Genomic DNA, 16,555 nt, shown 5'->3' with positions numbered 1-16,555 from the left:
ACCAAGTTCCGGCTGACACTGGAGGAGGGTGAATCAGCAGCGGGAGGGATAGAGGGCTGGAAGGATGCAGAGGTGGGTGGGGGAAGAGGTCATCAGCCAGAGGATGAGCTGTGATTAGGACGGGAAGTGGTCAGCTGTGGGTGGGAGAGATGCGGGGGAGGGCAGGAAGCAGCAGCAGTGGGAAGGAAGCAGTGGGGTGAGACAGAAAACCAGCAGTAACGGGGAGGGTGTATGGGAGGGGAAGGGGCCAGCAATGGGGGGGGGGCGGGAGGAAGCAGCAGTGGTGGGGAGTGGGCTGTGGCTATGGGGGAAGCAGGAGGCCTGCGGTGCTCAGTGGAGGGGGATTCAGACCGTGAGCAGCCAGGAAGAGGATGTGGTAAGAACAGTAGTGGTGCAATGCGTAGTAAATCCGCTGTCGTGTATGGAAAATGGAGGAGGCCGGGGTTTGCCTTATGAAAACTCTGAACAGCGTCGATGCCGGCTGCTTCCTTTTGACGTTAAGTCTTTCCATTCTGCCGCTCTCTAAACCTGTGAGCGACACAGACTGGAAACCCCCGAGCAGCGTGACTGGTGTGTAAAGTGATCATGGGCTGTCACACGGTCCCCGGGGGCCGATGCCCACGCCCTACAGGAGCACTGGAGCAGTTCCTCGCTTGTGACTCAATATTTGTAGCGTCTCAGTCCCTGTGTCGATGTTGGTGCAGGCGGCTGTTAGCTGGGCTCTGGGGCTGCGTGACACTTGGGCCTGGTCTACACTAGGATCTTAAATCGAATTTAGCAGCGTTAATTCGAACTAATCGCTCAACCGTCCACACCAGGAAGCCATTTAATTCGAACTAGGGGGCTCCTTAGTTCGAATTTGGTACTCCACCCCGACAGGTGGAGTAACGCTAAATTCGCACTTGCTAGCTCGAATTAGGCTAGGTGTGGATGAAAATCGAACTTAGTAGCTCCGGGAGCTATCCCACAGTGCACCACTCTGTTGACGCTCTGGACAGCAGTCCGAGCTTGGATGTTCTGAGCAGCCACACAGGAAATGACCCGGGAAAATTTGAAATCCTTTTCCTGTCTGGACAGTTAGAATCTCATTTCTTGCTTTGACATCGGGGCGAGCTCCGCGGCACCTGCAACGATGCAGAGCTCTCCAGCAGAGGAGTCAGCCCAATGCAAGAATAGAAAGAGATCCCCAGCATGGACAGACCGGGAAGTCCAGGATCTGATCGCTGTGTGGGGCGAGGAGTCTGTGCTGTCGGAGCTGCGCTCCAACAAGCGTAATGCAAAGACCTTCGAGAAGGTCTCCCAAGCCATGACACAGAAAGGATACAGCCGGGATGCAATGCAGTGCCGCGTGAAAGTCAAGGACCTGAGGCAAGGCTATCAAAAAGTCAGAGCGGCAAACGGACGCTCCGGAGCACAGCCCCAGACATGCCGCTTCTACGAGGCACTGCATGCCATTCTCGGTGGGTCTGCCACCACTGTCCCACCAGTGACCGTGGACTCAGTGGATGGCATAGTGAGCCAGGACAGTTCCTACTCGATGTTCGCCGATGGGCAAGACGACGAAGGGTCCGTGGAGGAAGGCGCAGGCGACAGCGAACACAATGCCGCTTTCCCTGACAGCCAGGATCTGTTCCTCACCCTCACAGATATCCCCTACCAACCCTCACCGGCCGTGAACCCGGACTCAGAGTCAGGGGAAGGATCAGGCGGTAAGTCGTATAAACAAGAAAATATTTATTTGCTCGAAAACATGTATACCAAAAATATAAATTCTATCTATAAATACTATATCTAAAAGTTTTTAAAGGGAAACTAAACGAACAGTAGGTCTACACAGATTGGGATGGAACAATAGTCCTCCATGGACAATTCCACAAATGCTTCAAACAGTTCCTCAAATACCCTCCGCAGGAGGTTTCGAGGAAGAGGTGCCTTATTTGGTCCTCCGGTGAAGCTCACTCTTCCACGCCACGACATCCTCAGATACAGGGGAACCATCGCCTCTACCAGCATGGCCGCGTAGGGTCCCGGTCGGTGAAGTGCTTCCCTTAACATCCTTTCTTTCTGCACTCGAGAGACACGCCTCAGGGTAATCTCGTTACTGAAGTGCTGCATCTAATTAGGGCAATTAGCGAATAGTTACTGTTCTTAATGGTTTACTTATACTTTGCATAACAAAGCCCCGCGCTTAGCAGCCACGTGCTGTAGGCCACACAGGAAAAGCATACATTGATCTTTCCCCTGCAGTGTCGGGAGTGGCTGCAAAAGGGTCATAGTATCTGATTTCCAGATTGCCTTTAGCACGACGGCACAGCTATCCGTTAACTGATAAGCATAATGTACTGTAAGGCTTACCAGGACTCTCTGCTAGAGGGATTCTGCTATCTCTCCCGACTTCTCCGCTCTCCTGTGCAATGGCGCAGCCAATCAGAGCGTAGGCCAAAATGTTGTGCTTCTCTGGAGACCACGTGACACTTGTTGTCCGGTACGGTCTTCTTCATAGAAATTGACTAGACGGTGTTCACTGTTCGCCAAAATGTATCTGTACAAGGAAATCACTAACTTTCCCCATCACACAGCTTCGGCTCCTTCCCGGACTGCCCCGGCATCCCCCTCGCAGAGACTGGCAATGATTAGATGGCGAAAGAAGAAGACTAGGGACGACATGTTCGCTGAACTGATGGCCTGCTCCCGAGCAGAGGCTGCAGAGCAGAAACACTGGAGGGAGACCCTATGTGAGCAGCATCGCACACTCATGGAACGTGAGGATAGGTGGCGGCAGGAAGACCAGCAGACCACCCAAACGCTGCTTGGTCTCATGAAGGAACAAACGGACACGCTTCGTCGCCTTGTTGATGTCCTGCAGGACCGCAGGCTGGAGGACAGGGCCCCCCTGCAGTGTCTCTGCAATCGCCCTCCCCAGCCAAGAAGTCCTGGCCCCCCCTCGCCCAAAAGTACAAGACGGAGGGGTGGTAGAGGCCGTGAGAACTGTCACTGAACCAGAGCAGAGCGGCCGTGTACCCCGCACTTCTCACGTTAGAAATTTGTAGAAGTGCTTCCCTTATAGGCTCAGCCAGTCCCAAATCCAAGGTTCATCCCCCCACTGTTTATTAGATTAATAAAAGATGTTTGCTGTTAATCACTGTTTCCGTCATGTCTTTCCTGTCAGAGGATTTTTCGGTGTATGGGGTGGACAGGGGTTTCATACTTGCACGGTATAGCCTACAGTACCAGGGTACAGACTTGGGGAAAGGATCAACTGCGGGGCACACACACACTGCAGTCAGTAGGCACCAGGGTCATTCTGTGTTGTGTATGCTGCCCCTGATCATTTCGTAATGTGTATGCTTGTCCAGGGTCCTAGCGCCTGCCACGCCATTACTGTGAAGGCAGGCTGCCCTTACGATGCACTTGCAACGGATCCACGAGCCTATCCGCTGCCCTGAGCCCCAACAAGAGCCCTCATCCACGGACAGATAGTCACCCTTCTCCCACACCCATCACCCCTTCCCACGCAGAAACCCGCAGCCCACTGCCATCATCCAAACCCCTATGCAAAGAAGGCACCACTCGCCCCTTCCTGCAAACCCTCCCCTTCATGCAGAACCACTGTCATCCGTCCCCCACCCCAGAGACCTATGTAGGAGCAGGAGGATGTCAGTCCTCTATGGAGGAAGCGGTCTGTACGTCAGTGCACACGGTGCCCAGCACAGTATGCGTCCATGTCTCAACACCAGAACAGAAATGCAAAGTAAAAGAAAGATTTATTAATAATGAGTGTAACAATTAATTTGCTTAAAAACGTGCTTTGGAAGTGGGGGAAACTTGGAGAACGCGGCATGTAGCCGCAGATCCAACTCGACACAAACTGACACAGGCCCAGGGTCAGTTTCTCTTGAAAGCAAGTGGAGAGTCATAGGTTACCCTGATCTCCGAGGAAACTTGCTTTCAAAGCCTCCCGGATACAGAGCGCTTCCCGCTGGGATATTCTCTCGGCACGGGTGTCTGGCTGAGCGTAAACTGCAGCCAGGCGATTTGCCTCAACCTCCCATCCGGACAAAAAGGCCTCGCCCTTGCTCTCACACAGATTGTGCAGCACACAGCATGCAGCAATAACTACGGGGATATTCTTTTCGCTGATGTCCGAGCGAGTGAGTAAGCTCCGCCATCTCCCCTTGAGACGTCCGAAAGCACACTCCACCACCATTCTGCACTTGCTCAGCCGGTAGTTGAAGAGTTCCTTCTCTCTGTCCAGGGCGCCTGTATAGGGCTTCATGAGCCAGGGCATTAGCGGGTAGGCTGGGTCCCCGAGGATCACTGTAGGCATCTGCACATCCCCAACCGTTATTTTGTGGTCCGGGAAGAAAGTACCTGCCTGGAGGAGTCTAAAGAGACCAGAGCTCCTGAACACACGCGCATCATGAACCTTGCCCGCCCACCCGACGTTGATGTTGGTAAAACGTCCCCTATGGTCCACCAGTCCTTGCAGCACCATGGAAAAGTAGCCCTTTCGGTTAATGTAATCGCTGGCCTGGTGGGCCGGTGCCAGGATAGGGATGTGAGTCCCATCTATAGCCCCACCGCAGTTTGGGAATCCCATCGCGGCGAAGCCGTCTATGACAACCTGGACGTTTCCCAGGGTCACCACCTTTGAGAGCAGTTGCTCAACGATTGCGTGGGCTACTTGCATCACAGCAACCCCCACGGTAGATTTGCCCACGCCAAAGTGGTTCGCTACTGACCGGTAGCTGTCTGGCGTGGCAAGTTTCCAGAGGGCTATGGCCACTCGCTTCTGCACAGTCAGGGCTGCTCGCATGCGTGTGTCCTGGCGCTTCAGGGCAGGGGACAGCAAGTCACACAGTTCAAGGAAAGTGCCCTTACGCATCCTGAAGTTTCGCAGCCACTCTGTGTCATCCCAGACCTGCAGCACTATGCGGTCCCACCAGTCCGTGCTTGTTTCCCGGGCCCAGAATCTCCGTTCCACAGCATGAACTTGACCCATTGCCACCATGATCTCCACTGCCCGGCGTACCCTGCTTTCTGAGAGGTCTGCGCCACTCTCCTCACCGCGCTGCCGGAGCCTCCTCGCCCGATTTCTCAGCAGCTGACTGTTGCAGAGGTGGACGATAAGGTGCGAGGAGTTGACAACGGCCATAAGTGCAGCGATGATCGCAGCGGGCTCCATGCTCGCAGTGCTGTGGCGTCCGCGCTGTAACCGACCAGAAAAGTGCGCGAACAGATTTCCCGCCGGCGCTTTCAGGGAGGGAGGGCGTTTGTGAGTGACGGTTGAATGATGACAGTTACCCAAAACCACCCTCGACACATTTTTCCCCCAGCAGGCATTGCGAGCTCTACCCAGCATTCCAATGGGCAGCGGGGACTGCGGGAACTGTGGGATAGCTTCCCACAGTGCACCGCTTCCAAAGTCGACGCTGGCCCCGTGAATGTGGACTCAGAAATTCGAATTAGTGTATTTAGTATGGATACACAAATTCGACTTCATAAGGTCGAATCCACAAGTTCGAACTAAGTTGATTCGAAATAGTCTTGTAGTGTAGACAAGGCCTTGGACAGCCTGGGAAAGCGGGGAAGAGCTGAGATGCAGCAGCCCCTTGACCACCGTGGAGACCCAGGCAGTGAAGGGGAACCGGCTCGCTGGAGCGTCCCTGGCTGGAGACAGAGAGGCTGCGGCTTGCACAGGTGGGGTGAATTTTCAGCGTCGGCTGTAAATGGCCAGGCCCTTTGGGGGAGCAGCAGGGAGCTGATCACGGTTAGGAGCGGGGCAGGCGGTTTGCACTCGCAGCTGCTATATCCTGTGCGTGCATCCGGGATCAAGGCCGTGTCTGGGGGGGTGGGGGGACTTGGCAATAGCCCCTTGTCTCCCTCTATTCTCCTGCCTTCCCTGTCCTCTTCCTTCTATTGTTGAGGGTGAGATTTTCACAGGTGCATCCTCCACAATGGGCTCCTAGAGGCCTGAACAACCAGCTGGGATTCTGAGTGGGGTATGTGTGTGGTGGGGGCTAATATATCCTGTGGGGGCTCATATTGAACCCCATTTGAAGATCTGCCCTGTCTCTCTCCCTTCACCACCTCATGTTCCTTTTTCCTGCTGTTCTTTGGGGCCAGTTTTTCCCCCGTACGTCTGTGTGGACACAGACGGTCCTGTCACATGTTTCCCACTCCCACGTGTTACGAACCCCCCTGTGTGAACCTCACCGTCCTGCACAGCTGCTGGGGCGGGACTGCAACTCCCTCAGCTCAGTGCACACACCTGACTCTTTGTTGCTGTGATTCACATTGTTTGGGAGCGGGATTCTTCCCTGGCGCTGACTGCTGAGGGAAGGGTGGCCTTGTGGTTTGGGGGCTAGGCCAGGCATTGGCAGATCTGGGGTTGATTCCCTGTGTGACCCGGGCAAGTGTTAGTCTCTCTCTGCCTCAGTTTCCCATCTGTACAATGGTCAGACCCACATTAGCTCACTTGGGTGAAAGTAACAGTGAAGACACAGCAACTAGGGCTAGCAGCTTACATTAAAGCCTGAAATGGAGCCTGGGTTGAACTTGGGGGGCTAACCCCAGTTGTTTTAAAGGTCTTTGCTGCCTTTTTAACCCAAGTTTGCTAATACAGGTTAGCCAACCTGACTTCAGAACATTTCCTCCCCCCAGTGTGGACATACACAGAAAAAGGCACGTATGAAAAATTTGTGGTTTGAACTAAAACATATGAGAACTAATTTCCAAACTGAGAAAACTATTACAAAAAGGAATTGGCATCAGCTCGCCAGCCTATGATAGGTTTCTTGGGAGAAGAAAGATACTCATTGCCATCTCTAAAGTAGCCCAGCCTCTTGGGCATAGCTAGGCATGCAGGCTTAGTGTCTGGGAGAGGGCACAGGCTGGGCAGGGGGCACAGACTGCCAAGTGAGGGTGAGCCCCACACTCCTATCCCTTCTCCCATGGAGCCAGTCGCCCTTGGGACGTTCTGCGTTCCAGCTCTGGGAAGGAGCAAAGACTGGAATTAAACAGCCCCATTCATCGTGTGGCACAGGTCTGGCAGCTGGGCTAAATAAGCCACCATCTCTGCAGTCACTCCTCATGCAACCAATGAAACTGTTGCATGCAAAGTGGGAATAGAGTAAGGATGGTGATTAGTTGAGGTACCTCTGACATCACAATGGGCTAGGCCAGGGGCTCTCAACCTTTTTCTTTCCGAGGCTGTGTCTACACTGCCCCTTTCAGCGCTAAAACTTTAGTCGTTCAGGGATGTGGGGAAAACAAACAAACCCTGAGCAACAAAAGTTTTAGCGCTGAAAAGCGCCAGTATAGACAGCGCGTTATTGTCGGGAGCTACGCCTCATTCTCTGCGTATAAAAGCCTGGGCTGGCGTTGGAGAGTAGCAAGCAGGGCAGCTGCCCGGGGCCCCAAACCACAGGGGTCCCCAAGGCTAAGCTCCTCAGGTTTCAGCTTCAGCCCCAGGTGGCAGGGCTCTGGGCCCCAGGCTTCAGCCCTGCACAGCGGCGCTTCGGCTTTCGGCCCTGGGTCCCAGCAAGTCTAACACTGGCCGTGCTTGGTGGACCCCTGAAACCTGCTTGCGGCCTCCAGGGGGCCCCATATCCCTGGTTGAGAACCACTGGTCTAGGCTCTTGGCATGGCATAGATATATCCCTGACTGTAGCTGTACACTGCATGGTGTAATCTGTAATGTCTGAACGGCTGAGAACTTAAAAACTGGGTGGTCACAGGCCGGGGATATCAGTGGTGAATGAATGAATGAACCTGGTGATATTCCGAACAAAAAGAGCTTTCGGCCATATTAGTAGCTACTTCCATTGCTTCCCAGTGACTCTGCAGACATTGTAGGTTCGAGAGTGACACAGACAGACCGACACTCCTGAGATCCTATTCCATAGATAGATAACGGCAGCCATTCAGCACAATGCTCCTTGCACCAACGCAGCTCAGACCCTGATGCAGCTACTGACTCTGGGTACCCCACTCTCAGGAGAATTAAGGGCTTTTTCTCTTTCAGGTAATGGCCGTAGCTGCAGGCTCAGGAAACGTGCTGCATGTACAGTCGCAGTGAGCGTTGTACTTGTCCTTCTGGTTGTTGCTGTTGTTGCTCTGGCAGGTGAGTGGCTAATCCCAGTGTCCGTGTGTTCCATTTACATCGAGCTGGTCACGCCGCTCAGGGCTGTGAAAAATTCCATGCGCGGAGCACCACACTTAGGTCAACCCAATCCCCGGTGTAGACACGACTGGATCGACAGAAGGTCCTTCCATTGACCTAGTTACCACCTCTCGGAGAGGTGGATTAACGACTGCGATGGGGAAAACCCTTCTGTTGATGTAGGAAGTTTCTACGCTCCGGCAATGCTGGGGCAGGGCTGCAGCAGCGTAGCAGTGCCATTGTCATGCAGACATACCCAGAGTCACAGGCTGTCTCCTCTCAGGCATTAGCCGTGGGGGCCAGGAACGCATCTTCAGACTCTCCCTCCTGCTCCCTTCTGGAGCCTTGTTTGTGATGACAAAACTGGCCCTTTAAACTGTCTTCCTGGGTAAGTACGTATCATTGTAACGAAAGGGAGAAACGTCAGTTCCTGAGATAATACAAACAGGAAAGGAATTTCTCCTCCAAAGAGTGTACAGTCTCGGGGATGTCTACCCTATGGACACTACACTAGCACAGCTGTGTCACTGTGGCTATGCCGGCATAACACCATAGTATAGACCCAGCCTATGCTGACAAAGATTTTTCCGTCGGTGTTGGAACACCACCTCCCTGAGCAATGGTACCCGCGTCAACACCAGCCCGAGCATGGGGCAAACCACGGGTCATGCCCCCAAAATCATGAGATCGGCTTAGAAATTGTGACTTTTAAAAATTAAATTTGGGTTCTGACATCTGCACTGCAGTTTATAGCCCTGCAGGCTGAGCCCAAGTCAGCTGACATGGGCCAGCCGCAGGGGTTTTATTGCAGTGTGGATGTACCCTGAACTGCAGCTCCCAGAGTGTGTCTACACTGCACTGACAAGGAACAGCCACGACTAAAGGCCTGTTACATTGATTCCGGGTTTGACCTGGACTCTAGAATCCCCCCTGTACTTACAGTGACACCTAGTGGCTGGTTAGAGTAATCCCAGGGGTGAATACGCTGGAGGTAACTCCTAAAGCTGATTTCAGTACAGAAAGCTGCTAGGTGTGTGTCCCATTTCTAGCCTGCAGGGGGCAGTGGGCCAGGCTCAGCTTTCCTGCTTAACAGCAGGTGTTTGACTGTCATGTGGGATTTTGGTTTCTAGCTGTCGTATCCCCCAGATCTCCTTTCCCACCTCCCCACTCTCAGGGGAGTGGCCAGATTTTTTGGGACTGTGGACCCCAGATGAATTCATAACACAATTCTGCTACAAAAGTACCTATACTATATGGTAAAAGTATACAGAAGTACACAGCATTTCTCAAACTGGGGGTCCCGACCCAAAAGGAGGTTAGAAGGCTATTGTAGGGGGGGTCACGGAATTACCACCCTTACTTCTGTGCTGCTGCTGCTGGCGGCAGTGCTGCCTTCAGAGCTGGGCACCCAGGCACCAGCCGCTGCTCTCCGGCCACCCAGCTCCAAAAGCAGCGCAGAAGTGAGGGTGGCCAATACCATAACCTCCCTACAATAGCCTTGTGATCCCCCTTTGGGTCAGGGCCCCCCAGTTTGTGAAACGCTGAGTCTTAAGGGCTTTACGTGTTTATATTTTGCCATTTTTAAATATATATTCATGTTTTGTTGCAACCCTGTGAAATGTAAGATTTAAATACCTGAAACTGTGAAATTCAAGATTTTTAAAGTGCTGTGACCATGAAATGTAGGGAAATGACTGTGAATCTGGTAGGAGCCTAATCATAACTGATGCACATAAAAAGGGAGGATCGGGGAAACCAGGGTTAAGGTCGCACTTTGGAGCCTTTCCTCATTTCCATCTGGTGGGTGTTTGCATCTGGGGGAGGGAAAGGTTGATTTCTTACCCTTATGTCGCTCTCTCCATTTCAGTGCTGGTACTTAAAGCACAGCCCCAGTTCATGGCCTGGTGCCCAGACGGCTGGATCGGATACCAAGGGAAATGCTACTATTTCTCCGAGGCTGAAAAGAACTGGAACAACAGCCAGAGCAACTGCTCTGCATTTGGTGCTTCCCTGGCTGGGATTGACAGTGAGCAGGACCTGGTGAGAAAAAAACAGACCCTGGGGGCGATGGGCTATGCTGGAGTTATGGTCAAGGCCTTCAAGGCGCTCCATGGCCTGGGCCCAGGGTGCCTAAAAGAGCCGAAAGCTCCAGGATGAAGACCTTGGTTGACATCTCTGCTCCTCTGGCACCATTTAAAGGCAAAACTTCTCAGTGAGGGAGACGGAGCTTCCTTGGTGGCTGATCCTAGCTTGGGGAATGGACTCCCCCAGGAGCAAAGGACTGTCCAAAACCTCACCACCTTCTGCTCCGAGAGCGAGGTGCACTTCTTTGAGCTGTCTTCTCGGATATCAGCATCACCCACCGGTGAGCGTGTCACTGGTTACACTCTGTGCTTGTCCAGAGAGGAGCTGTGCTGACTGGAGAGGGTTGCTTCGTTAGCTCCAGCTGGCGTGACTTGGGCTTTTTCGTTATGGAGGTTCCCAGTCTGTCAGCCAAGATGGCCGCCTTCACATAAACATGTAGCACGTGCACGTCAAATAACAAAACCCTACCAAAACAAATCGCTCCACTACACACACATGATTCTTCCCCTTGGGGAGAGACAACAAATCACATGTAATATGTTAATCGTGTCGCTTAATGCATGAGTGGAAGATGCTCAACTACAAGGGGAATGGGGTAAGACCCCACCTAGGATAGTGTAGACACACGGGATGAGGCCTATTGTTAAAATTGCCTAAGCCACTGGTCCCCAAACTGTAGGCTGTGACCTGCCCTAGGGAGGCTCGGAGGAATGTTTGGGTGGGGGAGGCGCATGGCAGGGCCCGAGCCAGCCCCCATAGGGGGTGGAAAGGAAGCCCCACCCACAGCTCAGCTCTGGCCCCAGCCGCAGCTCTGCTCCGCCTCCCAACCCAGCTCTGGCCTATCCCCAACTTCGCCCTGCCTGTCAGCTGCAGCTCCACCCCGCCCCTCAGCTGCAGGGCTGCCCCATCCCCAGCTCTTCCCCCCCCCCCCCTCCCTCAGCTGCAGGGCTGCCCCATCCCCAGCTCTGCCCCCCCCCCACCTCCCTCAGCTGCAGGGCTGCCCCATCCCCCGCTCTGCCCCCCCCCACCTCCCTCAGCTGCAGGGCTGCCCCATCCCCAGCTCTTCCCCCCCCCCCCCCTCCCTCAGCTGCAGGGCTGCCCCATCCCCAGCTCTTCCCCCCCCCCCCCACCTCCCTCAGCTGCAGGGCTGCCCCATCCCCAGCTCTGCCCTCTCCCACCTCCCTCAGCTGCAGGGCTGCCCCATCCCCAGCTCTGCCCTCTCCCACCTCCCTCAGCTCCAGCCACAGATCCGTCCTGCCCCCAGCTCCGCCATCACCCTAGCTCTGCCCTCCTTCCCGCTCCACCCCCAGCCCAGCTTTGGCTCCTCCTCCAGCTCTGCCTCTAGCCCCAGCTCCTCCCCCAGCTCCGCCTTCAGCTCAAGCTCCTCTTCTGACCGATTCCGTTACTGGTAAGTGGGGACACGACAGGAAACATTTGGGCACCACTGGTCTGAGCATTTCCATTTTTCATTTACTTATACCTGCCCCCAGGTTTTCCTTTTGTGTTCTCTGTGTGTGGGGGTGGGGGGGAGGTGTTTCTCTGAACTTTACTCTCCCAAGGCGACATTTTTTTTTTCCTGAAAGTTTCAGCAAATCCACGTGATTATTTCTCTCGTGGTAGCACCTAGGAACTCCAGCCCAGAATTTTTCAGTGAATTTACAAGTCACCAAACATTGGCCCAGCTCTAACTGGGAATAAGTCAAAGCTCCCAAGTGCCACCTTAACTCTGGTTTTCCTTCTCCTTCCCTTTGGTGTGGCTCAGTTATGAGCCAATCTTCAGTTATGTGGCCCCCTGCTGTGTTTTCCCACGGGACCCCTGCCTCCTTCAGCGCCCAAAGAATGGGGCAGGGTTGTGTGACGAATTCCTCTGGGGTCCCCAGCTTCTTGCCACGTTCGCTGCACTGGTTGTACCCGGCGCCGTGACTGAGGCGGGGCTGAAGGGGCTTGTGGTTAAGGCGCTAAAGTGGAACCCAGGAGCACTTGTTTCAGTTCCACACTTTGCTTTAACTAACTCGGGAACATTTCTGTATAACGTGACTCTGTGCTGCCCGGAGCCCTGTGAGCGGCACACGTGGAATCAAACTCTTTCCTTTTTCTCTGTTACAGGCTTTCATGATGCGATACAAAGGCATCTCCGAGCACTGGATCGGCCTCTGGAGAGAGCAGGAGGGGCAGCCCTGGAAATGGGTGAATGGCTCTGATCTGAACATCCCGTGAGTCTTTTTTTTCAGTCTGTTTAGCTTCTGAACACTAGGCTGTGGGGCTGAATTCAGGCAGAGTCAATGTTCACCATGTAAACCCCAAAATACTGACGGGGAGTGAGGGAAATCTGTGTTCTCTCCAGGATTTGGGGCTCACTCCCACTGCTGAGACATGGATCAACAGGGGAGCAAGGGATTCTGCATTGTTAGGGGGATGGTAACACTAGGGTTGTTGAGAACTTTTCACTGAAACTGTTTTATGATGGAAAATAGGGGTTTTGGTAAAATCTTGTTATAAAATGTCTTTTAATGGAAAATTTTGACTTTTTGATCAAACTCCCCCCCATCTCCCCCCTCCCCCAAAAACAAACAAACAAACAAAAACCTGAAATATTTCTGCCCCAGATGGTGGCCATATACCTCATGGGAGTTGTTTGGTTTCCTCATATCCCCAGTCTCCCACTTTATGGGCTGGGCTCCCCATCTGGAGTACATCTCCCATGGTGCAGCATGGCCAAGGGACTCAGTGATTCATCACCTCCCCTCACCAAGAGAGAGATCAGGGGCAGCATGGGAGATGTAGTTTGGACATGGAGCTTGGCCTATAGAGAAGAATGGGAGTATGAGGCAATTGCACTGCATCTCCCATGATGTGTTGCCTCCTCTTGACCAGTAGTGAGACCATGGTGCACCCTGGGAGATGTAGTCTGAACGGGGAACCTGGCCTATAGAAAAGAAGGGGAGCACGAGGCACCTGAACTACAGCTCCCATGAGGCACCACGGCAGCCCTTCCAAATTGAAATATTTTAAGTTGTCGTTCGCTGGCTGAACTGAACATTGGGAGCAGAAGAACCTGGATCAGCCAGAACTGAAAAAAAATCAGATTTTTCAGCGAAACAAAGAGCCAAAGTTTTTACTTTCACATCAAATTATTTTTTTTTCTTCTTCTTTTTTTTTTTTGTTGTTCAACCAGAAACGAAATGTTGCATTTCAGTTTCAGGCATTTTTAAACCCCTTTTATTTATTTATTTTTATTAAAAGCCAAGGAAATTTGTAAGCACCATGAACAAACCCAGTGGTGGTGTCCGTCCTCTGTCCCCCATAGCCCCTGGTTAGGGCACTCAACCTGCGTCTCCTGTATCCCAAATCAAGCCCTTGCCCTGTCTGATTTGCACCTGACTCTAGCTAGAAAATCCTTCCCACACGCACCTGCAATAGTAGACGTGGGCTCATTTGGGCCCCCTCACACATTGGGGGGAGATACAGTGATCCAGGCTGGAGGTGTTAGATCAGCTGTTCCCAAACCGGGGGTCGCACCGTGAGCAGATGGGGTGGCAGTGACCCCTAGTGTGTAGAGGTACCACTTTGCTCCACCCGGCGTCCCCTCGCATGTACAGTTCCTGTGAGGGCGCGGTGCGCAGAGGACGCCATTTTGCTCTACAAAGTAGCATCCTCCGCACTGCATGACTTTGCATGACCTAGGCATGAGGTTGCGCTGTGGAGCAGATGCCATTTTGTAGAGCAAAATGGCGTCCTCTGTGCGGTGTGACTCTGCACAAAATGGTGCACAGGAGACCACGCTGTGCCATAGGTGCCGACTTACACAGATCCCTGCCCCTGCTCTGTCCCAGGCCCTGCCCCCGCTCACCCCTTCCCCCAGCCCAGCCCCTCTCCGCCTCTTCCTGCTGCCGCTTCTCCCCCTGCCCCCAGAGCATCCTGTGCGCCACTGAACAGCTGATCCATGGTGAGTGGGAGGCGCAGGAGCTGATCCGCGAGGCCATCAGTGGGCAGGAGGCGCTGCAGGGGAGGGCGAGGCGCTGATCCGCTGGGGGGGGTGCTGAGCACCCATTATTTTATAGCCCTGGAGCACCCACCGAGTCAGCGCCTATGTCCTATGTGGAGGATGCCATTTTGTTTATGCTCTACAAAATGGCATCCTTCATGCTGCCTGGGGTCCTGGGAGGAAACAATTCATTAACATGGGGTCATGCTGGCAAAGAGTTTGGGAGCCCCTGCGTCAGGCGCATTTTCCCCCTGGCAGTAACAGGACAGGCCCAGCTGCTGGCTGACGATGGCTTTATCGTTCATTGCAGGCTCCCGATAGGAGGAGGAGGGGACTGTGCGTACCTGAACGACAAGGGCGTTAGCTCTTCAAGGTGCATCACTGAGAGAAACTGGGTCTGCAGCAAACCTGATGCGTATACAAGCCAGAAAAACGCGACGCAGAAGATAAGGAGCTGACAAAGGCTCACAATGGGCTACTAGAGAAACTGCCTCTCGCACATCTGGTCTACAGCGGAGTTTATAAACACAGGCTGAAGAATAAGATAGCAAAATTTCCATTGGACGCTGGATTATTAGGTTAATTAAATTGAAAAACAAGAGGAGGAACTTCGGCGGGATCTAGCCACATGAGAGGAATGGGCCACCCACCGGCAAATGAAACAGTGTGACAAATACAGATAGGGTCCAGCGGAGGAACAATTGAGGATTACTCAGCCATCTTCATAGCTACTAACATCACCACAACAGCTCAGGAGAAGGAGCCGGGGTGAACTGCTCATCCCACTGAAATCTATGCGCATTTTCCCATTCAGTTCAAGGAGGCCAGCATCTCACCCAGGGGTGTCATTGTTGATCGCCCAGTGCAGACCTCGGCTGAGTGTGCAGCAGCTGACAACAAAGCAAACAAGATGTTGGGGTATATAAGGAACGCACTAGGTGATAATACAGAAAATGCTCTGATGTCATTATATGACTCAAAGGGACGTCCTGATGGGGAACACCATGTGCAGTATGGGTCACCCATCTCCAAAAGGACGCTGCAGAACTAGAGGAGGTTCAGACACCGGGAAGAAGAATGATGTTTTGACACATTCAAACCAGAATGTTTTGGGGTTTGAGCCAGAACGATGGTTTCTTTTTTGAGATTTTTAGGAACTTTTAAATGTGAAAAAAAGTCACAATCAAAACATTTTGAAATTATCGAAACGAACGGTTTCAGTGGACCCAGAATGAATTTTTGGTTTGGTTTATTGACTCTTCATCTTGATTTGGGATGGGATAAAATTTTGAAATCTCCCAAAGTCTCATGGATGGGAAAGGAGTTTCCCACCTAGCTCCACTCCAAAGCCACATGGGCACTTTTGAAAATCGCATCCTCTGGGCCCAGTTGTGTAGAACGAGGCATCTCCAAGCTCTGTCTATACACCAGCTCAGCTGAGTTTCCAGGGTTGGCAACTCCTGCCATTTTTTGGCACTGTATTTGTTGCTTTTCGGCAAACCCCGGTTCTTGGAATGAGCTGATATGAGAACCTCAGCTTTCTGCTGTGTAAATTTTTTTTAAGCAAGTTTCTAGCCCACAGCATCATGGTGAAAAGCTTAAAATTATGACTCAAGTTCTCCCTCAAGACTCACAAACCAGAAGGCAATGAAAAAGAACCCAACATTTTTAATACACATTTCATTTAATTTCTTTCATGATTTTTGTACATCTGGAGTTGGCAATAGTGGGTCTTGGGCTCTCATAGACCAGAAGGGATCTCTGTGAGAATCTCAGCTGACCTGTATAACACAAGCCGTAGGCCTGGCCTGGATTAATCCCTGTTCGAACCAGAGCAGATCTAGAAAAACATACAATCTTGATATTAAAAATTGCCCATTCTGGAGAATCCACCACGACCCTTGATAAATTGTTCCAGTGGTTAATTATCCTCCCTGTTAGAAATTTACACTTCATTTCTAGACTAGGTTAGTCTGTCAGGTGTTTACACGTTGTATTTATTGCACTATATAGTTGTTTGATTACAAGGTGTGAGAAGTAGGTAACTAGCTTACTAGTATGCAAATGTTACTGTTCATATCCTTTATCTGTAGTCCTATACATGTCTTTGCCTCACTGTATATTCATGGGTATTTCCATTAGTTCCCTCTTTGAAATTAATATAATTAAATCCTGTTGTTCAAAATGGAGCGGGGAGTTGTGAATAAAGCAGATTTCACTGTCACACTGACTCCACTTCACTGCCTCTGTACCTCTGTCATTATCAAAATTGGGCTGAACCATTTTTTGCCTTTGCTTAGACTTCACCCAAAAAAATTCAC

The 16,555-nt window shown here is 52.2% G+C and overlaps 1 protein-coding gene across 1 annotated transcript; it reads left to right on the top strand.

Moving 5' to 3' along the window:
* The first annotated feature begins 428 nt into the window (after positions 1-428).
* Positions 429-16,422, top strand: LOC123345766 (C-type lectin domain family 2 member D-like). Its single transcript, XM_044982814.1, has 6 exons — positions 429-570; positions 5,575-5,700; positions 8,027-8,125; positions 10,032-10,204; positions 12,356-12,462; positions 14,545-16,422. The coding sequence occupies exons 1-6, from the start codon at positions 429-431 to the stop codon at positions 14,690-14,692; spliced, it is 795 nt and encodes a 264-aa protein (XP_044838749.1). The 3' UTR covers positions 14,693-16,422.
* Positions 16,423-16,555: the final 133 nt, after the last annotated feature.

The sequence above is a fragment of the Mauremys mutica genome, chromosome 12 (assembly GCF_020497125.1).
Source record: "Mauremys mutica isolate MM-2020 ecotype Southern chromosome 12, ASM2049712v1, whole genome shotgun sequence".
Taxonomy (NCBI): domain Eukaryota; kingdom Metazoa; phylum Chordata; order Testudines; family Geoemydidae; genus Mauremys; species Mauremys mutica.
The sequence above is the reverse complement of the archived record's forward strand: the minus strand, read 5'-3'. Positions and strand labels throughout refer to the sequence as shown.